The sequence below is a fragment of the Salvia splendens genome, chromosome 7, assembly GCF_004379255.2.
Source record: "Salvia splendens isolate huo1 chromosome 7, SspV2, whole genome shotgun sequence".
Classification (NCBI taxonomy): domain Eukaryota; kingdom Viridiplantae; phylum Streptophyta; class Magnoliopsida; order Lamiales; family Lamiaceae; genus Salvia; species Salvia splendens.
The window spans coordinates 2,033,809-2,061,115 of NC_056038.1; the positions used below are offsets into that span (position 1 = coordinate 2,033,809).

The 27,307-nt window shown below is 39.3% G+C and overlaps 3 protein-coding genes across 4 annotated transcripts; 1 reads left to right on the forward strand and 2 right to left on the reverse strand.

The window, feature by feature from the left end:
* Positions 1 to 1,283: 1,283 nt before the first annotated feature.
* Positions 1,284 to 2,703, reverse strand: LOC121811150 (uncharacterized protein At4g22758-like). Its single transcript, XM_042211951.1, has 2 exons — positions 1,999 to 2,703; positions 1,284 to 1,640 (listed from the first exon to the last, which is right to left on the reverse strand). Exons 1-2 carry the CDS (start codon positions 2,363 to 2,365, stop codon positions 1,462 to 1,464), a joined length of 546 nt encoding a protein of 181 aa, XP_042067885.1. The 5' UTR covers positions 2,366 to 2,703; the 3' UTR covers positions 1,284 to 1,461.
* Positions 2,704 to 6,741: 4,038 nt separating this feature from the next.
* LOC121811126 (protein TIC 100-like) lies at positions 6,742 to 11,316 on the reverse strand. The gene is made up of 11 exons (XM_042211925.1): positions 10,596 to 11,316; positions 9,690 to 9,761; positions 9,517 to 9,606; positions 9,253 to 9,426; positions 8,814 to 8,904; positions 8,653 to 8,715; positions 8,509 to 8,575; positions 8,298 to 8,401; positions 8,092 to 8,218; positions 7,242 to 8,011; positions 6,742 to 7,148 (listed from the first exon to the last, which is right to left on the reverse strand). The coding sequence occupies exons 1-11, from the start codon at positions 11,216 to 11,218 to the stop codon at positions 6,843 to 6,845; spliced, it is 2,487 nt and encodes an 828-aa protein (XP_042067859.1). The 5' UTR covers positions 11,219 to 11,316; the 3' UTR covers positions 6,742 to 6,842.
* Positions 11,317 to 19,748: 8,432 nt separating this feature from the next.
* On the forward strand, positions 19,749 to 26,383 carry LOC121811634 (protein ROS1A-like). 2 transcript variants are annotated; one of them, XM_042212518.1, is made up of 22 exons: positions 19,749 to 19,835; positions 20,868 to 20,992; positions 21,163 to 21,660; positions 21,749 to 21,886; positions 21,955 to 22,356; positions 22,431 to 22,760; positions 22,828 to 22,918; positions 23,007 to 23,355; positions 23,435 to 23,514; positions 23,591 to 23,675; positions 23,773 to 23,864; positions 23,945 to 24,013; positions 24,108 to 24,144; positions 24,305 to 24,387; positions 24,470 to 24,892; positions 24,990 to 25,026; positions 25,120 to 25,177; positions 25,286 to 25,389; positions 25,474 to 25,539; positions 25,629 to 25,743; positions 26,032 to 26,070; positions 26,186 to 26,383. In XM_042212518.1, the coding sequence occupies exons 2-22, from the start codon at positions 20,878 to 20,880 to the stop codon at positions 26,284 to 26,286; spliced, it is 3,312 nt and encodes a 1,103-aa protein (XP_042068452.1). In that variant the 5' UTR covers positions 19,749 to 19,835; positions 20,868 to 20,877; the 3' UTR covers positions 26,287 to 26,383. The 2 variants fall into 2 exon arrangements, with proteins under 2 accessions (XP_042068452.1, XP_042068451.1); XM_042212517.1 differs by having other exon boundaries at positions 24,990 to 25,177.
* The last annotated feature ends 924 nt before the right edge of the window (positions 26,384 to 27,307 follow it).

Sequence of the window (27,307 nt, forward strand, 5' to 3'; positions counted from 1 at the left end):
GGCGGTTACGGGCCCAAACTTCTTCAACCATGTCGTTCATGAGCTGAGCATAGTCTTGTTTGTGAGAGATTATCGAAATATTCGTATGGAATGTGAGAGATGAGAGAAATGTCCGTATGAAAAATAGATGACAAACGAGGTTTAAATAGACAAAAATTCGAAGAAAAAAAATGAAAACGCGTTGCATCGTCCGCGCCGCCGACAATGGGCGGACGATGCCCTATCGTCCGCGTATTGTCCGCGGACGATCTATAGGGCGCGAAATATGCATCGGGCATCGTCCGCGCACCCACAATGGGAGGACGATGGCGCGCCCGAGGCATCGGGCGGCCTATCGTCCGCCTCATTGCGGATGCTCTAATTCATGGCTAATTTAGACTTTATATTAAAATTTCAAGGATTATTGGTCCCTCATATGACGAACTGTGGCCAAATTTTAAATAATTCACGAACACAAAAATTGATTGTAAAAATTTTGCTTGAATATGAGATTGCTATAATAAATGCTACCGGATAAATCTGTCACTAATTGATCCAATCCAATCTAATCTGATCCATGTCACTGAGAACTCAATTGAAAATTTTGTATAAGGATATAGAAATTTTTTGTTGATACTCAATCGTAAAAAATGTTATTTACAAGTTCATCGCCATAAAAAATGACACCATTGCTTTTTCTGCCTGATTAGTCTATCTAAACAATGTTATGTTCCGCATATGATTCGATTTCGCAAAGTAGTTAACTGTGGGAAATATGATTATAGTTCATGATTTTTATAACTAAGTGTTAAGTTTGTGAAAAATGATTCAATAATAGTAATTCGTAATATTAGTGACCAATGATTCATAGTTTAAAGGCAAGTGATTGTTGTATAATAACTGAAAAAGAGGAAAGACTAATTGTGGGCTTTGGCATTCATTTTGGGCTTTTCTACTGGGCTTGATTTTTGCTCAACATCAGAACTTTTTAAGTTTTGAATATAGCAAGTAGTACTACTCTACATCATTAAAACAAACACACACTACTTATTAACAATATAGTAGTATATGCAAACAATCTAAATAGTTTATTTATAAAATAATTGTTACAACAATATTTTAAGTTGTATACAAACCAAATTCCATAAATTTCGTGATAGTATTTTCATCAATTTGCCCTAAAATTAATGCAGGAGAACAGCCGACAAAGTTAATATACCTAAGAAAATTTGATATGGAGTCAAGTCGGCAGATGGTCGACATCATCCCACATGCGACAATTATATTACTAGTGGACATCTAAGTTAAAATTAAATCAAATTTATAACTAGTGGACATCAATTTCGTGACACTGTTCTATAAATAACTGTCACATTAAATTTGCTGAAATAATAAGCCAAACTTTTTCTGTCAATCTAGAGATATTATTCTAATTAATAATTACACAAATATATACAATTCCACAGTTAATTCCGACGCAATCTACAGCGAGAATTCCATAAATCTCAGCCACGGGAACTCGTTGCCGTTATCCGCTTCATTTGAGCATCTCGCCACCGCACCACCGCCGCTTTCGGCGGCGGTTGCCTCCGCCGCTTTCTTCGGAAACAGAAAGAAGTTCCTTGATCCCAACGACACCAACTTCTCTTCCCTATCCAAGCCTACATTGATATTAAGTAAAGTAAATAACAGAACATTAAGTATATTTTATTATTTGCTGCAATTACTAATAAATAATTCACCAACAATTTCAACGGAAGCAATTGCGTTGAATTGGTTGTTGTTTATCCAACCTCAATTAATTACTCAAAAATCAAACTATTGAAAATTCCATTTTCCGAATTGAATGAACGAAACAAAAAAAAATCACACAACAATTTCAACGGAAACAATCGCGTTGAATTAGTTGTTGTTTATGAGTTTATCCAAAACTGAATTAATTACTCAGAAATCAAAATATTGAAAATACAAATCTCCGAATTTAACGAATGTACAAAAGTAATGGAATCAGAAACTTACTCTCCAAGCTAAATTGAGAGTAATGAAGGTCGAATCCAGATGCGTCGCTGGATCGGATGAGAGGCAGCCGCGCCTCCTTCTCGTACTGCCGGAGCGCTGCGACGATCAGATCCTCCGCCGTCGCCTCCGGCGGCATCACCACCCTCACGGCGCCGAGGCTCCTCTGAATAGTCACGTGGAGAAGCAGCTTCGTCAGCTTCGGCGGCGTCACCGCCGCGGATCCGCTCCCGGTCAACAAATCCGGCACCGTTCTCGGCGTCGGCGGAATCTCCGCCGCGAGGCAGACGCCTCTCAGATCGTGCGACGATCTCCCCTTCCTGCTCTTGTCCTGGCTTCCTAATTTCCGGTGCTTCTTCGGCGACGGCATTAGAGAGTGATATACAGTAGCTTTCTGTAAGTGATTATATACGTGGTGAGAGATCGACGGTTACCTGAGGCAGGGGAAACTGAGAGCAGTGAAGACGGAGGAGCTCTCAGGTTTCCGGCGACCGTCAACGGACATAACCGGAAAATAAGTATTCGTAATCGCGAAGTAAAAGAAAGTTAATTATAATTAAGAGAGAAATGATTATGAGAAACTAAATAAAGTGGGAAAGGGATTTTTATAGACAGTGTAAAGATGGGATATAGGTTGATTCTCTATTAATCAAATTTTAATAGTCTATCCATCCAATACTTCATAGTGAATTCAACGTCATCAAATATTGTCAATAAAATATTACACCAATATCATTAGCGAGAGAAATTTAGTAGTACTAAAAATAAAAAAGATATTTTTTCAAATATCAATTGTCTGTAGCTATTGATTACAGACATGTGAAAAAAATTCTTAGCATACTGAAAAATCTGACATTATTATAAGAAAAACTTACTATAAATAAACAAGATTAATTTTTATGGATCAAATGATTGTCTACCGATATAGTAATATGTATGGATAGACGAAGTATTCTTCGGATAATGAACATCATGGAGTAGTTAATGAAAAATTAAACCGGAAGTATTCTTCGGATAATAAACATCATGGAGTACTGTTAATGAAAAATTAAACCGACGACGTTAAACGAAGAAGATTCTAAAATAGAAAGAAATTAGTGAGTTTTTTTATTGATAGACAAATTCTATTGCTTATGCAAATGTAAATAATTCTTAATTAAAATGGAATAAATAAAAGACAAATTACATGTGTTACACATTAGATACTATACACATCACTCAACGAAAAGTAATCAAAATGGTGACTCAATAAAGGGAGACCAAATAAATTTGTGTCAGAAAAATAATTTCTTCAATTATTATTACCGTTATTTTGATTTCTTCATTTCATTCTTTATAATTTAACATCACTCATTTATTAAAGTGTTGTGGATTCATTAGTATAGAGTTTTTTTATTGCCTAGCTAACCCATTATAGTACACATCAACACCCCACATATTATTCCATATCTTAATTGTTTACTATTTGTCGAATCAACTTTTCATATAGTATGACAAACACTAGCATCAAACAATATACAAATCACAGTACTCCCTCCATCCCATTTAATGTATCCACATTTTCTTTTTAATTTATTCTATTTAAAATGCCTATTTGTATATTTCAAAATAATTCACGCTATTCCCTTTCATCGTTAAATATTCAACTACATTTTACTTTCTACTTGCTCTATTTAACAATTTCTCCTAAAATCTCGTGTAATAAAAAAATATGGACATTTTGAATGAGTTAGAGAGAGTATTATAACATCTTTATTTTTTAAAATACTAGTAGTACTAATATTTATTCAGGTAAGCTATGTGGTTGGTGTGTCATGGTAATTTCATGAGCCGCGTGGGAATGGCGCGGCGCACTAAAAGTTTTTTTTTTAAATTAACTCCCTAAATTACAACTGAAATCAGGCGCCCAAAATTTTTTTTTTTAAAATTAACTCCCTAAATTACAACTGAAATAAACTCATATACTATAGATATGAGGAAATTACAACTGCATATATTATAGATAGGAGGAAATTACAACTGATGCGGCACCTCATGCAATAATGTCTAAGCTCATTGCCGCTAGGACAAAGACTCTGGACGAATGGCGCACTAAAAGTTTGGTAGTCATTCTATGCATCATTCGCCACATGCACCTCTCTTATTCTTAGCCTCTTACCCTTATTTTTATTTAGTTTAATGTTACACCACACATACCGATTTTCCATAAAAATAAGCGATTACATATGCTTGATAAAAACCAATAAATAGACCTCGAATTAATTGTTTTTGACTCTTTATGCGCACTAGATGGCTACTTGACTAGTGGGCTCGAGAACTTACTACGAGTATTTACCTTTTATTCCTCTAGAGTAATAAACTTAAATTTATTGTTTAAAATGGGATCATACTTTTATATCTTGCTCACTTACATTAAATTAATGAAGAAAATATAAATATCTAAATTGTATATATTACTAGTATATTATTTTGTTCCCAATACATTGGTCAAATAATTTGTTAACTAAATCCTACAAAAAATGGCTTTGTTCCCAATACATTGGTCAAATAATTTGTTTACTAAATCCTACAAAAAATGGCTTTATCGAGCATACATTACCGATCGCATACCATTATTGGTATCTTTTGAGCACTTTTTGAGCTAATAACAAAAATTCCAAGCATTTTCCGAGGACGAGAGGATTGACTAGAAGGGAAAAAAAAATAGTGCATTTACCGAGCTTTTTACGATCGCAGTCAAAGTCATTGGATGTTTTTGGCGCAAATAGCCTGCATGAGAAATTGCGAGATTGTTGTTCCAAGCACACATTTTCTCTCGGACATGTCATAATCTGAGCACATCATAGTGTTCAATGTTCGCATTAAGACGATCGTCCTACTATTGACTTTAACTTGATCGAGTACGTTCTAGATCAGAATCTCCCATTTTACTAAGCCATGTTGCCTCATACCAAACTAGATGTTTGGTTTAACATTGCTTTTTATTGTGGAAAATTAGGATATAAAAATATTCTAATCAGAATATAAAAAGTGGTATGAAACCTTAACATGATTCTTTAATTTCTTATGTCCAGTATATAGTTGTGTCAACTATTAAGCAAACTAGGTATAAAATGGTAGACAACTAAATACTATAGTTTCCCATTAGTTTATGGCCCATTTTCTTAGCGGGCTACTGTATAACATGATTGAATATCATCACAATATTGTCACGTTGGGATGTGGGAGGCCATGGGAGTTGGGTATGGGGTTTTAACATTTTTGCAAGAATAGTTTCCCATTTGTTTTTATATGTCAATACCAATACAATTATTAACGTAATTAAGAACCAACTTTTTTTGTAGATGCGTGCGGTGCAAACGCATTACAATAATTAACGTAAGAACCCAAAGTTTTTCTATTTTTACGATGATAATGAAATTTCAGCAATTAAAGGTTAGGTATATAACATACATTTGATCCAATACGATTTCGTATCCATATTCTTCCACGGAATGTATATTCTATAATTACATTATTATTTAATAAACCAATCAATAGTAGTATTATTTAATAATCCAATCAATTTGTATTTGTGGTTATAGGTATTTTTTAATCGCCATATACTTTTGCTTGCACCCTTTTGTGTGACAAATGACAATTCAACTCATTTCGATACATGACTTGTTAATTACAATTTGATGCAGTCAATATATTAAACAAACTATCACAATACGAGCCATTAATAATTTTATTAGATTTCTTGTGTGTCTTCATTTAATCTTTCAATCCAAACGATGTTACGTATTGCATCTCGGACATTCTCGGTTATTTGGTTTGATGTATTAGATAAGATTAAGTCTCGTTAAGTTCGATTGACTTGACGTTATATTTTAATTTAGGATAATGCCAAGTAGAATTAGTCTTGCTAAGTCTTAGCATTTCCTACGTGACAAAACCAATTTTGAATATTTTCGATCAAATATCGAGTTTTCTCGATCAATTTAATCTTAAGTAACTGAACACCTTAATGTGTCACGTTCTAACTAATGCACCACACAATCAACATAGAATTATTCTTGTCTATAAGTCTTGGTCTTTTCCATGTGATAATACTGATTTCGAATAATTCAATTCAATATCAAAAAATCTCACATGAAAATAATCTTGAGCGACTGAACACTTTAACGTGATGTGTTGCTATTTGATGAATCACGCATTTCATCAAAACTCATTCATATTTATTGCTCTTTGTATTGGATTGTCCAAATAGACATCCACAAGCCGTTTTGAAAGTTATTTGTTGGAAAACAACATTTGGTTATCTGAAAAAAAATAGGTGGAAAATTGTTGTTATTATTAAAGACGTGGCCCCATTTTCATTGGTTAAGGTAGGTTTTTCCGTTTCTTGATTAAAACAAGTCTTATTGGACACGCGTTTCTAGATTATTGGATGAGGTAGGTTTCCAGTATTATCTTACTCCGTATTTTTCTTGTGAAATAATTTATCAACTTACAAATACTAACTTATTTAATTCGTGTGAGCTTCTCCTCGCCATAAACTTCGAAACATGATTGTTTCTTTCAGTATTTATATGATTAAAAGTAAAAATTGATATGTCAAAAAAAAGGTCAATTAAGGGAGTGTGTATTTTTATTTTATTAGTATAATTACAAGTACAAAAATGAATTAAATTTTGCCTCTTATTGAAGATGTTAATACATGCATAAGCTCAAAATAACAAAAAATGACGAGTATAAAACGGGGAAAGAAATACAACTCATTTAATTTGACATTTAAAGAGAGTTGAAATCTTGCGTTAAGCAGCCGCAGTCACTACAAAAAATGGATACAACTCGAGTTTCACTCACGTCAGAGGCAATGGTGTATGGAATGACAATATGCTCAGCTCCACAGCAGATCCTGCCTCCTTCCAAGCTTTTGCCTTCACGCGATTTCTCAAGCTCGGCTCGGTGGCACGTTGCACATGATAAGACATCATCCGTTGCCCCGCCCAACTCATCTTCAAGCTTTTCCCGGTGAGGGGAAACCCAACACTCGATGCATTCAGCAACTCGCATCGTTCTTCATGATTGCGTGTGGGAATCGCCCGTTCCTTTTGGAACCTTCCCTCTTTCCAGCTCAAGAACTGGTTCTGTAAATTTCTTTGTACCTGTCAATGAGAGAGAGAGAGAGAGAGGTGACACAAATTGAGTAATATATGGAGTAATAATATTCATTCAATAATAGTTCGGAGCTTTCTTACCATGGAAAAAAGATTAGGGCTACCAAAGGTGAGAGAAGATGCTGCAAATGTTGATTTTCCAAATCTGCCACCCTTGTCGTCTTTATTCGTGGAGCTCTGCCCTTGGACTGATCCGAAGCTGGAACCCGTAACATCATCATCCTCGTCCTCTTCATCCTCGTCTTCATCTTTCTCCTCGACTACTGGAGGCGTTTGGTCGGCTTGGGCTGTTGGCTCAGAGACCGAAGCTCGTTTCTCCTCCTCAACGCGCTCCTCCTCTTCTTCTTCTTCTTCCTCTCCCGCTTTATTCTCCTCCTCTTGCTGCAACATCTTGAGCTCCTCATCCAATTCTTGAATGGCTTCTTTCAAATCCATTTCAGCTTCCATCAATTCCATTTCTTTTTTCATCATCTCCAGCTTATCCTCTCTGGCTTTCTTCTTCTCTTCTGCCCATTTCTCCAACCCACTCAGCAACGACGTGCCTTTACTTTCCAACGATTTCATCAGGCGTATCTGCCAGGTATCCTCCGGAGTACTGACTTCGCGGCCGTAAAATTCATCCATGCCGAGTGGAAGAAACACAGCATCGTCGGGGTTGGGCTCTTCACCCTCCTTCGTAGCAGCAGGCTGCCAAAATAGCCTGATCCCGTGTAACTCATCATCCACGTAGTCTATAATTCTACCAGTCGGAGTATGCAGAATCACGGGATCTTCAGTGTAAATCATTTGCGATGGATCTTCAGGATCGGGTTCAGGTTCTTTATTAATCAGCACAAATTCTGGCTCTTCGTCTGATGAACAGAACAAGGGTCAATCAGCAAGAGCCATTCAAGTGACATCATGAGTAGTACAGCGAGATATCGAAACGTACATTTTGACCACCAATACTCGAGTTCAGAAGGCATGGGTAGGCGAAGTGGAGCTTTATAGAACGAGTTCAACCACATCCCCCTCTCCTCGTCCACCTCATGGACATACGTTTTCCAGTAATCCGGAACCTGCAAAATCGACAGTTAAGTTCACAACTTGAAGCAGGTTTGCAACCTAATAAATTTCTCATCTTAATATGAGAGTAACCTCGTAGAACTGATTGATGAATCCCGGTGCCATCCATACATCCTCTTCTTCATATAAGTAGGGATGTTGGGGATCAGAATACGGACCTCTATCTTCTCTGATCACTGCAAGAATTAGCAACGAAAGTCTCAGAGTAAGGAAAGGAGATCAGCAACAATCTTATCTTGCACCTAAACAACTAACACATTGGTGAACAGTCAGCGAGACTTACTTCCATCAGGCTTGTTGATGAACATGCGCGCCTTAGCAGCTGCAACCTCTGCGATGCCTGAATGGAGCTGAAGTAACATACTTTAAGTTCACTGTTTAAATTTTCAGAGAGGAATCAGCAGAAATAAAAATTTTGTATTATTACCGCCGATACTTCTGCATCACAACCATTCTCATCATTCATAAGTTCCCCAAAATAGAATCGACCCTGGTCATGTAAGCAAGAATTTAAGAATTTTAGGTCAAATTTGTTCCAGCCCTTATAATGGAAAATCAAGAAAAGCAACAGCAATAGCGAATACTCACCCAGGTTGTTCGCTCATTAACTTCATATACACCACAACCGTGCATCCTACCGTGTTTCCATTCACCAGCATATCGGTATCTACCTTTCTCCCTGGCCCCCATTATTATTGAAAAATCAGATAGGCAGCAATTTGAGAATTTCAGGGAGCAAGCTCGACATTCTATCAACATACACACGCAATGACACAATAACTCTAAGAGCAGAACATGTACTAAAAGGGACGACAAACTAACATTTCACATTAGTCCACTAAGAAAGTCAAAATGAACCACGAAACATCTTAGATTAATGATGATCAAACTCATAGGGAATGGGAAACTGGAGGATGATGAGAAGGAGACGGACACCGAAAGGCTTGCTCCAACCATCATAATGTGAGTCAAAGTTTGACACATCAAGCTTCTATGTGCTATTTATAAGAAAGAATAGAAGACTTACGGTTTCTGTCCAAATTGCCGGACCCACTCCTCATTTTCATAAAAAGGAATTTCATACTCCCCATTAGTGAAACGCACACTATCTTCAATATCCTTCTCCAGCCACTCCCTATCTTCTGGTGACATAAAATCTCTTGATATGATTTCCCCTTCAGCCCTCATCTTAGCTTCAAGCCTGGAAGAAACCACGAGAATTAACTAAATAAAGCATTTAATGACTATGGTTCTGTTAGGTGTCATGAGTTCGAAGCAGTAGGAGAAGTACTTGGAACCCGGAATAGGCTCCATATGCGGAATCTCCACTTCAACCACTCCATGACCTTCCATTTGGTTTTGGAGCCATTCTCCTTCATACCTACAAGCAGTAATTAGTGTTTGAGATTCTGTAATTGTAAAGGCATAAATGGACATCGGACAAAACTCAATTTTTTTGCAAACCTGACTAAGCCTTGCTCAGCAGTGTAAACCCCTTTCCCATGGGCCATATCATCCCAGACAGTACCTTCATACCTATAAATAATAACTTAGTTATAAACACATAGTCCGCAATAAGTCGCTAAACCCACTAAATGCATGCTCTCAGCCTTGCAACAAAGAAAATTGGACAATTTCATCATAGCCATTGACCGGTAATCAGAGCAGCATCGCAGACTAATGAAAAGTAAAAACCAAGCTCAATCATTTACAAAATGAAGAATTGTAATTGAAAAAACATCATTACTACTATGACTAGATTGCTAATCATCGTAAAACTATTTCTAGATGAAACAAGATTATAAGCAAACCACTATATTAACAATACAGATAATTAACATAGAAGCACTCTATTCAACATCAAAACTCCTCCACATCAAAGATACCGGAGGATGAGAAACTATTTCCCTAGTTTGCAACTAAATATGCAATAAGGTTTGATATTCTACACAGAAGTTCTCATCAGCGATCCAGTCATGAAAAGTAATATCCATCCAAAAGCACCTAAAACAAAGGAACAAGTTTGCATTTGAACTTCAAGAACAATGACTACGAGTCTAAGATGGTCAAATCATTAACCCGCTTAAAGGCCGCTGAATAGGAAAATTCACAAAATCAAGCTAACAAAACAAGCAGTCAAACTATATATTATAATTCACTACAATGTGAGTGTGTGAATTGTGATTGCTCAGATAATTGAAACAATTCTCACATATTTCCTAATACCTAATCCAATCTATACACCAAGAGTCACATAACCAACTTACTTCACATTCATGATCAATGAAATCACAACAACAAATAGTACTAATAATTATCAAATTCACACTCCAAAACCCCCCAAGAAAGAGGGGAAATTAGAGCACTCACGTGCTCCCATCCTCGAAAATGAAGCTAACCCAAATCAAAAACTCCTCAATCCTATCAAGCTCCTCAACCACCGCCTTTGGGTTCGAAATATCATAATGATTATCCGGAATCACCGGATAAGGCTTCCTGTACGGTACATAAAACGGGGCAATCGGCGGGTCGCGCCCGGCCTTAATCTCCTCGCTTATCACCTCCTCCTCCTCCTCATCCACCTGGTGCGGGTCCCAGCCCGGCTTCTTCATCCCAATCGGAGCATCCGCCCACAGCTCCTTCAAATCCTCCTCCTTCCAGTTCTCCGGGTCGGGCGGGAAGTCGAATTGGTCCTCCGGATACTCCGCGTCCTCTTCCTCCTCCTCCTCTTCTCTCCGGAGGCGCTTCGAGTTCAGGACTCTGGCGAAGCGGCGTGTGTTCACCTCGGGGATGTTCTCGGCGTCGGAGCCGTCGTCGATTTTCTGAATCTTGCCGTCGGGGCGGAGGTAGCTCAGGGGCTCGTCGTCGGATTCGGAGTTGGAGTCGGAATCGGAGGAGGCGGAGGACTCGATTGGGGCGGGCGCGGAGTCGGCGTCGGCGTCGGAGTCGTATTGTGGATTTTCGAATTCGTTTGGAGCTTCTTCGGTCGCCATTGTTGGTGAGTGAGACAGAAATGGGGAGAAGATAAGGTAAGGAGGGTTGAAAGAGGGAAGAGAGGAAGAAGAATTATGGGGTTTTTGTCTGTGTTAACGATGAGTCTCAACTGCATTGGCTGGTTGTACCGAGCTGTGCTTCGGTGGGCTTGTACCTTAGTTTTTTGTCAATTCATTCTGTACCATTTAATTATTTATTTTCTTCCGAGGCAAATTGTGGGAAGCACTATAAGAGCATCTCCAATGGCGGACGTCCGGTCGGACATCCGGTCGGACGTCGCGACGGGCGATCGGGACGTCCGCCATTGTGGCATTTAGGGTCGGATACGGACGTCCCGTGAGGACGTCGGGTGTCCTCGGACGTCCCTGCGACGGGCGGGCGGACGTCCGCCACTGTGGCAAGGGTCGGACGTCCCACTCGGATGTCCGAAATTTCTTTTTTTTTTAAACTCTATATATACGGCTCGTTGAACTTCATTTCATTTGCACCACTTGTTAACAAGTTTCTCTCTTCTTTTACTACAAATTTCATTTCTACTTTTAATGGAGAACGATAGGAACTCCCCGGCCACGAGCGAGTCGCAGACTCCGGCGTTTCCCATCGACCTGGAGGGAAACGTCAGCGGAAATGCGACAACGGTTCCGGCAATGGGACAGATGGGTGGAATGGGTGGGATGATGTCCCCTTATATGTACAATTGGATGGGACAGATGGGTGGTATGGGTGGTATGATGCTCAGGGCAGCCGGGATGGGGGGCATGACCCCAAATATGACGATGCCGGGGATGGGGATGGGGGGCATGACCCTAAATATGATGGGGATGGGTGGGATGATGGCGGGGATGATGCCGGGGATGATGCATGTGGGAGGAGGTGACAGGGGCCCTGAACCACTAGCGGACGATGTCTATCGGCCGGTTGTGGATACGCAGTCTACTGATACCCCTTCCACTTATGTTCCGGATACTCAGTTCACCGGCATAGAAACTTTATCTTTTGAGGAGTTGGGGATATCTCCAGTCAGGCAGATTCCCGATGATGTGGGCGGGGGCAGGGGGAAGGGACGTGGCAAGGGCAAGGGGAAAGCCCCAGGGTCTTCCTCACGAACGGTGGCAGAGGAGGAGGATGAGGAGGAGACGGGAAAGAGGACGATCTGGAGTCAGTGGGAAAACGTCGCGCTTGCGAAGGCTTGGGTTGCAATAGTCGAGGATCCCTATGTCGGTGCCAACCAGCATATTGACAGACTGTGGCATCGGATCGCTGAAGCCTACCACACACACAAACCGGCTGGGGCGAAGCGTCGCGTTCCCGAACAGTGCCGGAAACAGTGGGAGCGGTTGAGGCCTAAGCTTAGTCGATTTGCTGGCCTCTACCAAAACAACCTCCGCTAGGCAAGCAACGGTATGTCCGAGGAGGATGTCCGGAACCGTGCCTTTGCTTAGTACCCTGACAGAGCCTTGAAACTCAAACAATTCGACCAGTGGGATGCCTTTCTCGTGGTGAAGGATTCCCCAAAGTTTTGTGGGGGAGTCGAATCGGGCTGGGCGAAGCGGACGAAGATCAACGCTTCCGGTGAATACAGCAGCAGTGCTGGTTCGCACGAGCTCCCGGAAGCCGACGAAGTGTCCCCGCTACCGCAATCAGACTCTTGCCGTCGTCGTCGCCCGGTTGGGCAAAAGGCTGCGCAGCGGAGGGCTAGGGGAACCAGCAGCGGTAGCGGGTCGTTCGAGGTCGAATCGGAGGCCCCCGCTCCCCAAGAAGATATCGACCGCCTCGCCCGCGCGCAGTTAACGACAAGCTTGGTCCGGACCATGCATAGGTGGCATAGCACGACCGATCCGCTGTACAAGAGGATGCTGAAGGATGTCATCGATGGATGTCGGCGCGATTTGGGGATGCCCCCCATTGGAGATGATGGCGCTGAGATTAGCGGAGGGGACGACGGGGGCGGCACGGGCGACGGTGACGGCACGGGCGACGGGGGCGGTACGGGCGACGGTGATGGCACGGGCGACGAGGATAGCGCGGAGTGAGCCGGGGATGTTGGATTATGTATTTTTCTTTTTTGAATGACTATGTATTTTGCTTTTTTTCTAACTATGTTTTTTTTTATGTTTTATGAATATGTATTCTTGCCCGTATTTTGCTTTCCCGTATTCCGTGTCAAAATTATATTTCTGTTTTTACGTAATTAAATTATTGTGATTTTTTTTATTGCGGGATGTCCTAGTGGGAAGGGCGGATTGTGCAGGGAATGTCCTAGTGACGTGGCAGTGGGATGGGAAGTCCTAGTGACGTGGCAGGAGGTGTTTTTGGGATGTCCTAGTGGGATGTCCGCCCACTGGAGATGCTCTAAGGCCATCTGGAACACTGTCTGTTATCCGTCTCTTAATCATATCATCCCCACTGTACTTTTCACTACAACTTTTAACTAAGAGACAGAACCTGCAACCCTTCATCTCTTATGCGTCTCTTAATCATCTCTTAACTTACTATTCATTCAATTTCATTTTTTATTTCCAACAAATTCAATTAATAAAAACACATTTCATTAAATAAAATAAAATTACAATATAAAATAAAAATACAAATTAAAATTCAAAAAAACAAAACAAAAACACATAATTAAAATCCAAAAAAAATAAAAAATACATAATTTAAAATACAATTTTATAGAAATTAAAAAAACTACTCCGTCAGTGAATCATCCCCCGAAGGCGGTGGCGGTGCACTCAAGCTACCTGGAGGCGGAATACCAATTTGTCTTGCCATATACTCAATTCCGGCAAGATGGGCTTGATATTGTGGAGGCGTCATGCGGGAAGTGTCCGCCATCGTGGCGGTCAAGTACATGGACAATAGGGTGTTCGAGCCCGAGACCGAGCCCGCCTGGCTTGATTCGCCTCGGCCCCTCCTCCATCTAGCCGCCTTCGCCGCCTAGGTCCCTTGCGGCCGACGACGCCCACGGGAGGACCCCTGGCATCGTCTGTCGTGCCCTCAACCTCCTGCAAGGCAACCTCTTGTGCGGCGCTGCCCGAACCGCCTCCACTAGACGAGTATTGGCCACCGGCCGTGTGCTTCGTGCGCTTCGAGGTCGAGCCCGAGCAGGACCGGACACCGCCGACCCACCTTTCCTCGTCTTTGACGGCCTCCCAAGCATCAACATGTCTGAATTCTTTGCCGGTGTCTTCGAAATAGACTCGCAAAGCCGATCTCAGAATGTCGGCTCCCATGGCTCCGCTTTGGTAATGAGCCACTTCGTTCTTGTAGATGTCGCAGAATTTTTTGACCTCTCTGTCGACTCGGTCAAAGTGAGCACGGAGCATCTTCAATGTGCGGCGTCGGGACCCCTTCGGCTTAATCTCGTTGTAGGCCTCGGTGACCTTTTCCCAGAAGCACTTCCGGGTTTGTTGATTCCCGATGATGGGATCGTACGAGACGCTGATCCAGGCGTTGTATACAGCCATCGTGTCCTTGTGGCTGTACGGACGTCGGCCTACATCCTCCTCCTCCTCGGACGCCTCCGTCTCGTCCTCCTTCCGAAGTGGGTTCATCAGGATAATCCTCCTGAATTTGGGATAATCCATGCGAACTCCTCGGGGCTGAGGGACGAGCGTATGCATCAACATCAAAATGGGGTGGTTGGTACCCCGCCGGAGTCGACGAGCCCTGGGGGCCCGACGTTGACGAACCGGAGCCGGAACCACCCAAGACATTGTACATACCCCCAGTCGCCAAACGCGTTAATGTCAAACCCGCCGGAGCCGCCACCGCCATAGTTGCCATCGCCAAACATTTTTGATGATAATTTGAGAGGTTAGATGAAAATTGGAGAGGAAATAGATATGATTTGGGAAGAATAGATGTGTATTTGTGTGTGAAATGAGGATGAAATATGAGTATTTATAGAGAAAAAAATAAAAATAAAAAATAAAGGAAAACGGTTGAAAAACGGTAACCGTTTTCGATTTTTTTTATTAAATTCAAAATTTTAAACAAATAATTTATTGCGTCAGCGTGACTGTAAGATTTGGCTGCTGAAGTTGTATTGATCATCTATTCAAAGCTGATGGAAACTAAATCAAGTGAAGGGAGCTGAATTTGGATCATATCTTGTGATCGATCAGGAGCCGTCGGATGAAAAATTAGTTAGAATCTTTTAATTCAACCGTTGATTCAACTAAGTGTTGGAATCTGTTTTAGGGATTTAATGCCCATTGTTGTTTCTGTTTTTAGTAGAGAAAAGCTACGAAAATCCCAATTACAATTCCTTGAATAAAATTCCCTTTTGTGCTACTCGTCTTCTTCGTCTCTAACTTCTTGTTTCAATTCGGTTCTCCGTTATCAACAAGTGGCGCCGTCTGTGGGAAGGGAGGAGAATCGTTGGAAGAAGTCGGAGATCTGTTCGAAAATGGCGTTGCTTTTGGAGTCAAACAAATTTGATGGGAAGAATGATTAAAGCAATTTTGATCGAGAAGGGATGCGCAGCGGTCTTGGAGAAGCCCGATCCCGAGAGCAAAGGGAAGACACCTGTTCTGGATGAGAAGGCACAGGTGAAGCTGGCTGAGATGCAGCTCAAGGCCTATGGTGCGGTGATCTTGAACCTTGGTGATAAGGTTTTGAGAGAAATTCAGGAACAGAAGACAGCTGCTGAGATTCTTGAAAGGTTAGATGAGATCTATTGTAGTAAGTCTTTAGCTAATCGATTATACATGAAAAGAAGGGTATATTCCTATGGTTTTTCTGGGGATAAATCAATTCTTGAGCAGCTAGAGGATTTTAATAAGGCTGTAGATGATTTGGTGGCCTGTGATGTTAAGGTCAGTGATGAGGATAAGGCTATTTTGGCCCTCAATGCGCTGCCTGACTCCTATGACCAGCTGAGAGATGCGATCTTGTATGGTCGTGATAAGGAGATTACATTCTCCGAGGTTCATTCGGCTCTCATGGCAAAGGAATTACAAAAGGGCGTAGTGAGAAATCACGATTCACACGCAGAGAGCCTTCAATATCAAGAAATTTAAGGGGAAAAGGAACTTCAAGAAAGAAGATGATGGATTCAAGAGTGGATTCACGGAGCAGAGGGAAACACGGTCTTGCCATTGGTGCAAGAAGCCAGGCCATTTGAAAAAGGATTGATACGCATGGAAGAAAAAACAAGCGGAGGAAGCGGCACATGGGACTAGCAGCTCTGATTATGTGCAAGAGAATGAAGTCCCTCAGGTGTTGAATGTGATGATGAAAGGTGAGTCTGTCTCTTGGATTCTTGACTCCGGATGTAGTTTTCATATATGCCTGAACATAGATTGGTTTGTCTTTTCATGAAACTGCGGGTGGTGGATCTATGGTCCTTGGAAACAATCAAGTATGCTCGGTTAAAGGAGTTGGGAGTGTGAGATTGCAGCTGGCAAATGGTTCTGTGAAAATTTTGAATGATGTGAGATTGATCCCAAAAGGTAAGATGAATCTCATATCACTTGGGTTGCTTGAACGCAAGGGATGCTCTTTTAGTTCATTTGGGGGAAAATGACAATCAAGAAGGATGGAGTGGTGGTCATGCAGGGAGAAAGAAAAGGAAATCTCTACTATCTACAAGCCACATTGATTCTTGTAGGGTATGAGGCTGGAGTTAAAGGTTGTTATGGGCTGCGGTGTATTGAGCCTAGGAAGAATAGAGATGTGATCTTTGTGGAGAATGTGATGCCACTCAACAAGGACAACGAAAATCTGGAAGTCAGTAAGGAAATCCAGAATGGAACTCCAAATGATATGATAATTCCATAAAACACTTCTCAAGGTGGAGCTGAGTCTGATCTGACTCTGATGATGATCAGATCAGAGATGATACAACTCAAGGTGGAGCTGGGGATGAACGGGAAGGAGACCATGCTGATGACGGTGATGGTCAAGATGGTCTGAGAAACTACCAATTGGCTCGGGATAGAGTCAGGAGAAAGGACATCAAACCACCAGCTAAGTTCCTTGATTCAGAAATGCTCTATTTTGCTCTTTGTGTGGTGGCTGAGCAAATTTATTATTCAGAGCCAAGTTCCTATGCAGCAACTATGTAGTGTGAAGAAAAGTGCCAATGGCTCAAAGCAAAGATAGATGAAATTGAGTCTCTTATCAAGAATGGTACTTGGATCTTGGTTGATAAGGTGGAGGGAGGGAAGATCATTAGCTGTAAATGGTTGTTCAATAAGAAAATTGAATCTGCAGATGGTGAGCAAGTCAAATTCAAGGCTCGTTTGGTTGCTAGAGGTTTCACTCAAGAATATGGAGTGGACTTCAACGAGGTATTATTATATGTTGATGACGAATGCTCCGATGAGAGCTGTGGGGAGATGTATTCTACTGATTGGAATGATGAGGAGAAATCTGCTTTTGTTCAGACTCTTTCATCTTGTGGCAAGGATTTTGTAATGGTATCTCAATGTATCAGAACAAGATCCAGTGAGCAGTGCAAGATATTCTTCAGCAAGACTCGAAAATGTCTTGGATTGGATAAGATTCGGCTTGGATTTGGCACTGGTGTCTCTGATGCAGGTCATGGGGGCAATAGTGACACCGAAGGTGCTTGTGTTGTGCAAACTTGCTCAGTTACCGGTAATAATGGTTCAGATTGCAGGATGGAAGAGGATCTCCCACCTATGGATGTTAAGTTGAGTAATGAATCTGATGTAGGAGTGATTCACAATTTGAATTCGGATTCAATGGATGATGAACTGGTTAGGAAGAGTTATTTGGGAAATGCATTGGTGGGTTACTGTGATAGTGATTTCGCAGGGAATGTAGACAACCGGAGGTCACAAACCGGCTACATTTTCACTATGTTTGGGGCTGCAATCAGCTGGAAATCTGGCTTGCAAGAAGTGGTGGCTACATTTTTCACAAACATGGCACTCACAGCTGCAGTGAAAGAAAGTTTTTGGTTGAGAGGAATTGCAGTTGATTTCGGTGTGGTGCAGGAGTCAATAGCAATCGGTTGTGATAGCAACAGCGCGATCAGCCTGGCCAAGCACCAGGTCTTTCACGAGAGAATGGTTTTGAGACAACTTGATCAGCCAAGGTGGAGAATTGTAAGATTTGGCTGCTGAAGTTGTATTGATCATCTATTCAAAGCTGATGGAAACTAAATCAAGTGAAGGGAGCTGAATTTGGATCATATCTTGTGATCGATCAGGAGCCGTCGGATGAAAAATTAGTTAGAATCTTTTAATTCAACCGTTGATTCAACTAAGTGTTGGAATCTGTTTTAGGGATTTAATGCCCATTGTTGTTTCTGTTTTTAGTAGAGAAAAGCTACGAAAATCCCAATTACAATTCCTTGAATAAAATTCCCTTTTGTGCTACTCGTCTTCTTCGTCTCTAACTTCTTGTTTCAATTCGGTTCTCCGTTATCAACAGTGACGAAGCCCACTCGCGAGCCGGCGAGTGGGCGTCAAGCATGGCGCCGGAGCGGGCAACGTCGCGCGAGCACGTGGCGAGACAGCCCGCGATCCGTCTTGGTGGGACGGGCGTCTCAGCGAGACCGGGACGAAACAGGACGCTGCAACGCGTCTCGCCGTCGTCTCGTCTCGGCGGGACGAGATACGAGCCACCCGCGGGACGCGTTGCGGGTGGCCTAAGTATGGTTTGTCTCCAAATTTTACAAGGGCAAATTGGTGAAAAAAAATATCAAGTTAGATTAATTTTTTTTGTCAATCTCGTGATTTCAAAAGTAGTTTATTAGTAGTATATATAATTTCGACAATGATTTCAATTGTGTCGTGCCGAAAATTCAGATGTCTTAAGTGTTTTATGTAAATATGGTTCGTCTTTGAGTAATTCTTCTACTAGAGCTAATAGATTTGCAATACAAGATAAAATGGTAATGATATTCATAATCAATGAAGACATAGAACGCCGAACTTTTTGTGCAGACAATTGGAAAAAGTGTTATATTTATGGTATAATTAACTATTTTCAAAAGTTTATGGTTTTTTTTAAAGCAATTTTCCGTTTAAAAGTTAGATGGATATTTATGAAGATTCAATTTTGTTCGAAACTTCATAATGCGTATTTTTGGTGAAATTGTATATACTCCGTAATTTGAGAAATCATACACAGATGAACCATGATATTATATGTAGAACATCGTATTTCATATGTACGAAATAATTGCGAATATATTCAAACTTATTTATTTTTCTCAACAGTTATTTTGTTGGGTAAACAAAACATCCTAATAAAAAAATAAATTCAGATTAAATATTCATAATAATTCGGGTAATGCTCGAAAATAATTTACCATGATAGCTTATTAATGTATAAGCATTATTAAGATGCTCAGATTATTTCAACGGCTATCTATGTTTTCCAAATAAACCTAGTAATTTATCCAAAAAAAATATAACGGGCCAAAATTATTATTGTATCATGGACTAAAGCCCATGTCACAATATATATAATGATATACAGTATTTTTTTGAGTTTTTAGATATATTAAAATCTACTCACAACCTAAACGAATCCGTGATTTCGCAAATACCATAATCTGTCTCTGCGTTGAGAGCGGCTGATCAACATTTTCTCTTCGTGTCCGCAAAATTCTCTCATTTAGTCTTTTTCTTTGAGGTAATTTTCTGCCTTGATCTTCATAATTCCTATTATGATTTATACTTATATATGAGTTTTAATCCGAAGTTCGTAGATAGAGAGAAAAAGTGATTATTCTGTCCATAATCAATAGTAATTAGTTGTGGGTGAAATAAATTATAATGTAAATTTGGTAAAGTAGCGACTCGTTGGGATTATTTTTTGTCGATGAAAGTTTATTCAGTAATTACTAGTATAACTTAATCAGGTAGCTGACTGGTTCGCTAAAGATGATCTTAGTTTACATGTTGATTTTCTTTTATTTCAATTTCCACCTAGAGAGGTAGTTAAACTGCTGTTGCCCGTTGTTATTGGTGTTTCTTTTTCAAGATTTGTTAGACATTCAATATTTATTTAAAGGGCGCCACGACCCTCTTTAGCACCAAAAAAACCTTATTTTTTTGAAGCATTAGTGGTATATCTGGAGATACAAATAGCATTAATTAGTGTTAATTTTTCATTCCACTTTTAAACTCTAATTTACCTACTAGTTTTTATAAGGGAAAAGGAGAATGAAAAACAAAAATAAAAAATTAACGAAGAGCTTATGATATCCTTTCGAATCGAATCGAATCGAATAGTTGAATATTTAGATTTGAAATCTAGTTAAAAGAGAGAGTGGTATAAATTTGTTTTAAAATCTAGTTGAAAGAGAAAACAATGTCTGCGAATTTTCCATGTTTCTATTTGACGTTAATTTATTTCCTAAATTCCTATAGATTAGTGTTTTGGGTACAGTTTCGGTTTATTTAATGTCTTTCATATTTCACTTCCAATGACAAAGTTTCAATGTGTTCTAAAGTTTCAATGTGTTGTAAATATTTTTAATATTCAAATATACAATAATATGTGTTTAAAGTTTTTTAGTTACTAGGAATATTTTTAGGATTTTTGGATTCCACTATTGTTCATTTATTTTTATCATGGTTTGTCTATATTATATTTCAATATTATTTTGTTTAATAATTGTAGATTAAAAGTATTTTGTTTATTTTCTAATTGAAATTCTAGAGTTACAAAGATGGCAAAATCAAAGGATGATTGGATCCCAACGACACCTCAAACCAAACCAGCTTCAAATCGTCGCAAGAAAACATCAGCTTCAAATCGTCGCAAGAAAGCACCAGGAAAAGCCGGTACTTTTTAATTATAATTCTTTATCCCATAACATGTAACATATGCCACATTTTTCATAATTTTTATTCTTTTTATTCTCTAGTTAATTGAGTTGTTTGTTCATCTCACATTAGTAATAATTGATAGTAATAATTGATAGATTTGAGACATTTCTAATGATGTGATGCAGCCAAAGCTAAAGGAAAACGAAGTGCAATGAAAAATGTATTTCCAAACTTGCCGAAGATTTTGAAGAAGAAGAAGACTAGACAGGCACCGAAGAGAATATCGTCTAACAAGTTAGCCGAGTTAATGAAAGTCGTTAACGACCTTTCCTTTTATAACTTTCCATGGAGGCGTGCAAGAAGGAAGAGATCGAATACAACAATTAGGAGGAGAGACTTTCCATCTAGTTCTTTTTCCTTTCCTACATTTGAAGATAAGAGTGTTGAGAAAGTTCTACAAGTTGAAGATAAGAGTATTGAGACAGTTCTAGAAGAATGTGAGATTAGTTTTGAAGAGAAACTTGTAGAAGGTGTAGTTTTGGGGGGTTTTGATGTAGAATTAGTTGTTGGAGCTCATGAGATTCTCGACGTAGAATGTGTAGTTGGATCTGAAATGCACGTCCCGGAACGTAGCAAGTGCTCGCAGCCGGAGGAAGACAGCATAGGCAGAGACAAGGCCTTTGGTAATGAAGAAATACTGTCTTGTTTATGCTACTTGTTGATTTATTATCTTTTTTTTTGTAATAATGTTTTTAGATGATGATTTTGCAGATATAGATAAATTAAACTGTGATGGAGCAGTCGAGCAAAACGTCGTAGCTTGGGTGCCACCGACACCTCAAATCCGAGCAGAAGGTGGACGCTCTGTGTCGAATGCTGCAAAATGTGGGCAAACAGAGAGTTTGATAGGTTTGTAAACAAATTTGTTAATGTTTTCATCCTATGAATTTATCTGAGTTTTCCAATTTTTTGTGTAGATATTCTCAAGAGGACGTGCACACGTGTAGATTCGGAGAAGAAGCAGAGGAAGAAAATGATTAGGCACAAGCCGAAAGTGGTCGGTCCGAGGAAACCGGTCAAGCCCACCACTCCCAAACCTCCGGCCCCAAAGCCCACCAGAAAAGTGAAGAGAAAGTTGGATTTCAACAAACAACATAGCACCATGAACAAGGAGGAGGAGGAGGAGGAGTTGAAGCATCAGGATTTGGCTGATGATTCGTTAAATATACGCGAGAACAAGTGTCGAAGAGTGTCGCCTGCAGAACTAAACAACATGATCGGATGGAGTTGTGAGTTGTCGCCGAGTGAATATGGCACGATCCCTTGCAACGGGACCAGCACAAGTGGTAACTCTGAAAACAATATATTGCTAATGCAAGGTTGGAAATCTTGAAACCAAGAGACATTTTCCTTTTATTTTCCACGTCACTAAATGATTATCTTCGCGTCTCAGATGAGGCGGTTAGAGACGCTCTAGTGGATTTTACGGTGGCAAGGATGCAAGCCCTGCGCATCGAGGATGACACTTGCAACCAACTCGTGGTGCATGATCCTAACCGTAGTGGTGCGCTTGTCGTTTCCAAGTATCCTACCAAGTATCGGAAGCCAGCAATAGATTTTGATAAGGAGACCACGGTCGCGTGGGACCTATTGACTAGAGACGACTGGAACGAAGATGCTGAAGCGGAAGCGCTCGGACAAGATGCGGATAATATGAAGCGGGAAAGGAAATTTTTTCTTGACAGATTGAATGTGTTTTTAGAACGTATGCATGTGGTTCAAGGTAACTAATTTATTATTTAGTACAAACTTATTTTTCATCTTTATTGTAAAATTTATTTAATGATCAGGAGATAGGAATTTTTCACCATGGAAAGGATCAATTGTTGACTCTATTGTTGGTGTTTTTCTAACTCAAAATGTTAGTGATCATCTCTCAAGGTAAAAGATGTGAATTAATACTTCACTTTCCTATACATACATTTTATTGTGTTTTTTCATGTTTTCATAACTTGTTTTCTTCTTTTAGTTCTGCTTTCATGGCTCTTGTAGCAAAATATCCACCCCTGTCCTTGGATGAACAAAACGAACAGATTCGCCTTTTCGACAATCAAATAATGGTTGTCGAACCCTCATCCAACACAACAGAGGATTCCAGCCCCGTCTCTAGTGTCGACCCTCAGGTTGATCCCGGAGCAAAAAAGACGATCAACTGGGATGACTTGAAAAAACAATACTCCCACGGGATCTCAAGACAGAGAGTAGAAGAAAATTCGGATTCTATCAACTGGGGAGCCGTGAGACAAGCAACAGAAGCCGAGGTTGCTAAAGTGATTCTTGACCGAGGCATGAACAATCAGCTCGCCGATAGAATCAAGGTACTAACCATCACATATTTCAACCTCACAACAACATGGTCTTTTTCTCATCCTTCGTTTAACAATTTATTCGCTGCAGAGGTTCCTCAATCGCTTAGTCACGGATCACGGTAGCATAGACCTAGAGTGGCTAAGAAATGTCCCACCACCTAAAGCAAAGTATGTTTCATTTTTTTTATGATACACACATATGCAAAAAGCAAAGTAATTCTTGTTATGAATTTTATCTTTCTAGGGAGTATTTGTTGAGCATGTCTGGTCTCGGCTTGAAGAGCACCGAGTGTGTGAGGCTCCTAGGACTTCACTTTCCTGCCTTCCCGGTAAGCATCTAAACTAATTGTCGTTAAGCATTTAACGACAATTCCTTCTCTATTGGAGTGAATTCTGAATATTGTGGAAAATGTATGCGCGTGGTAGGTCGACACAAATGCTGGCCGGTTTTTCGTTCGTGTTGGGTGGGTCCCCATCAAGCAACTCCCCGAGGGTGTCCAGTTTCATGAACTCAACGAGTGAGAATCGAACCAAACATTTCTGTTGCTTTTTTTCTTCTTCTTAAGGAGTAATTATTTTATGGATGAATTGTGTACAGTTATCCAAGTCTAGACAGCATACAAAAGTACATATGGCCGCGTCTTTGCGACAAAGATCATTCGTTATTGTAAGTCGATAAGCTTGCTTTGTTTGTGTTTGTGTTTGTGTTTGGGTTTTTGTTTTTGTTCGGACTTATGTCTACATTATGTGTAATTACACAGGTACCAAACACACTGTCACAGTGTTACTGTTGCAAAGGTAAATGTTTGTGTGTTACTTATGAAATCAATTAGATTGTGCAACTTTGTACTAAATTTTTTGTCGCATTTTAACAATCCATGCCTTATTTTTGGTTTCTTTTTGAGTGTTAAGCATTAATGTGATTTTAGTCTTAATTTTGCTTTATTTGATAATATAGACATTCTGTACAAAGACACGACCAAATTGTAACCAATGCCCCATGAGAAACTTATGCAAGCACTATGCAAGTGCACTTGCAAGGTTAGTGCATGTACAGTTGAAATAAAGTTTTGGTGCAAATTTATCTCGTTTCTTTATTTCATCAATATATTTTCGAATGCAGTGCTAAGCTCCTCCAAGGTTCTCAAGCTACTCAACAAATTCCAAAGTTGGCAAACACCAATTCTGAACCAATTATAGAATTCCCACCATCTCCCGTGTCGGAGAGAATGCCTCCGGCCATATGCGACATCGAAGAAATTGGGCATGTCTCCGAGGATGAGGATCCGGATCCGGTTATATGCGACATTGAGGACATGGGACATTACTCCAAGAATGTGGTCATTTGCGACATTGAAGACATGGGGCGTGCCTCTGAAATGACCACTGTCCCATTGCGTGGAGTCGAATACCCGGGGAAGATACGTAGGTTTATAGATGATGACTACGGGCTTTCAAAAGTTTTGGTTGCTATGAACGACAATATTGCTTCAATTCCTTTGCCTGAACCAAAGCTAAAACTTCGTCTAAGAACATTACATGAAGTGTAAGTTTAAACTATACCTTATAATCAATTATATTTAAATACGGAGTATATAATATTGTAGTATCTTTTTATGCTAAAAATTGTTATATTTTTTTAGGTACGAGCTTCCGGATTCACACCCTCTTTTGGCAACAGTGAACTTTTTCCCATCTCTATTTTTTCATATATTGTGTAATTATTTTTTATTGAATAATTTTGATTTTCTTTATTTTGCCTTTTTATTGAAGTTTTCAAATCGGGAATACGGAGACTGTTATCCATATCTTCTTGCAATATGGAGACAAGGTGACTTAATATCTACACTTACTTTAGTAGTAGCAAACTTTTAAGCAAATAAAAAATGTATTGTTGGTTTAAATTTCTATTTTTAATATTTTGCAATTTCTATTGTAGATGAACACAGCAAGGAAGCTACACCATGTGATTCCGGACCACCGTGTTTATCAAGAGAAGTTGTTCAATATCAAAATAAAGAAAGAATTACAGGAACAATTTTGGTAAGTAATTACTATATTTCTCATACTACTTTGTCTTTAATATTGAAGCACATCAAATAAATTGCCATAATACTTTGTACGTAGGTGCCATGCTTTACGGCTATGGGTGGAAGATTTCCTCTTAATGGGACATATTTTCAAATAAACGAGGTATGGTGTATGATGTACGATATTATAATATTTTTCTATTATATTGTATTTTCCAATAAAAATATGATTGAGAATCTTCACTATTTCAGGTTTTCGCGGATTATGAAACAAGTGTGGAACCAATAGTTGTTCCGACAGAATTGATTTGGAATTTGAACAAACGAGATTTGTACTGTGGGACATCTATAACTTCAATATGCAAAGGTAAGAAATTAAATTCTTTTTGTTGTGAAATGTGTCTGCATCGAACTATTTGAAGTACCGTGAATTGTGTCTCACTAATATATTTGATTTGCACCGTGAATTGTGTCTCACTTATATATTATATTTGATTTGTATCGTGGAACATTTTAACATTATGAAAACAAAATTGTATGTATTGAGATTGTCAAATGCCTATATGATATATATGCTATTGTAACGCAAATCAACTTTATTGGTTTTCATCTAATGCCACAAATTAAACTTCTTATATGTTTTGGAATATTTTAGGCATGTCAACCGCGGAAGTTGCTCATCTATTCAATAAAAGTAAGACTTGCTTTTGTTTACCTATATATTTATTTATTACATGATGTGGAAAATGTATTAGTATTATTTGTTCAAATTTGATTTAAAATTGTTTTTTTATTTACTTCTTTTTCAGGTTCTATTTGCATTAGAGGATTTAACAAAAAAAGTAAAGCTGCAAAATCGCTTGATGAGAAATTTCATCTATGTAAAACTCGGACGCCAAGCAAAAGCTGAAGGTCTCAAATTTGAGTATATACATTGTATAGAATTTTTTATTGATTTAGTGTTCTCCAATTGTAAATATCTTATGTTGTATTCCTTTACTCATTTCGATTTCTTTGGTAGTGACTAAAATATTTAGTGACAGCCAAGATTAAATTTGTAATTAATGCTAAAAACGTTAAAAGGTGATAAACACAAGTCTATATTATAGTGTTTGACATTGTGTTTGAAGATTCTTTTGATTAAATTTTCTGTAAAGTAGTTTTAGTCGTATACTCATATTACTAGATTATTGTTATCTTTTCAACCTGTGTTTTATACATCTATAATTAGAATGGATTTCATTTCCTTATACATAATTATTTCAAAATTATAATTAGGTAGTAATGGACTGTGTTTATAATTTACTTGATCGACTTCATTAATCAAATAAGGAAGTGGTTCTTTCTGGATAAATGATCATTTCATGAATACCTTATTTAGCTAGTCTAATAGAGAGTGGGAGTAGTATATTGCAAGTGGATTGAGAAAAAATGGCCAAAGAAAGCACCTCAAGTAAAAGACAAACCCGACCCGACAAGAACCCGACCCAATTATAAAAGTGATGTTTGTATTGAATATAAACAATTTCAGTAAAAAAAAGTACATATCTCCACAAATAAATGATCCATTGTGCTATTTTTGTATTACTATATTTCATTAACTTTTTCCATTCATTTTCCTTACAAAGGTTGAACAATTTCTTAAAACTCTTGTCAAGTCAAAATGAATTATTTAATCGTGGACGGATGGGTACTATTCTTGTAGTACTTAAATTTGTTGTTCAAAAAACGGGTTCGGGCTCAGGAGTGATGTAGACCTGGATCCAGTCTTACCGTGGGCATTGCACGCGAGAGCCCACACCACAGTGTGGCTCCATGTAAAATTGGTGATGTGAATATAATCTATACATTTATAGAAACTAAAATAATGGTGTGGCGTTTGCAAAATAAATTGCAGTAGTAAATAGTACTACCTCACATGTCTATAATAA

What these genes read in the sequence shown, in the direction of transcription:
- LOC121811150 (XM_042211951.1), bottom strand. Translation starts at nt 2,365, where the DNA reads ATGCCGTCGCCGAAGAAGCACCGGAAATTAGGAAGCCAGGACAAGAGC. An exon ending in CTCTCAATTTAGCTTGGAGA is followed by an intron (nt 1,641 to 1,998) that starts GTAAGTTTCTGA and finishes ATATCAATGTAG; the next exon opens with GCTTGGATAGGGAAGAGAAG.
- LOC121811634 (XM_042212517.1), top strand. Translation starts at nt 20,878, where the DNA reads ATGGCAAAATCAAAGGATGATTGGATCCCAACGACACCTCAAACCAAA. An exon ending in TTCACTTTCCTGCCTTCCCG is followed by an intron (nt 23,676 to 23,772) that starts GTAAGCATCTAA and finishes TGCGCGTGGTAG; the next exon opens with GTCGACACAAATGCTGGCCG. An exon ending in CAGTTTCATGAACTCAACGA is followed by an intron (nt 23,865 to 23,944) that starts GTGAGAATCGAA and finishes AATTGTGTACAG; the next exon opens with TTATCCAAGTCTAGACAGCA.
- LOC121811126 (XM_042211925.1), bottom strand. Translation starts at nt 11,218, where the DNA reads ATGGCGACCGAAGAAGCTCCAAACGAATTCGAAAATCCACAATACGAC. An exon ending in GCTGAGCAAGGCTTAGTCAG is followed by an intron (nt 9,607 to 9,689) that starts GTTTGCAAAAAA and finishes TACTGCTTGTAG; the next exon opens with GTATGAAGGAGAATGGCTCC. An exon ending in CGAGTATTGGTGGTCAAAAT is followed by an intron (nt 8,012 to 8,091) that starts GTACGTTTCGAT and finishes TCTGTTCATCAG; the next exon opens with ACGAAGAGCCAGAATTTGTG.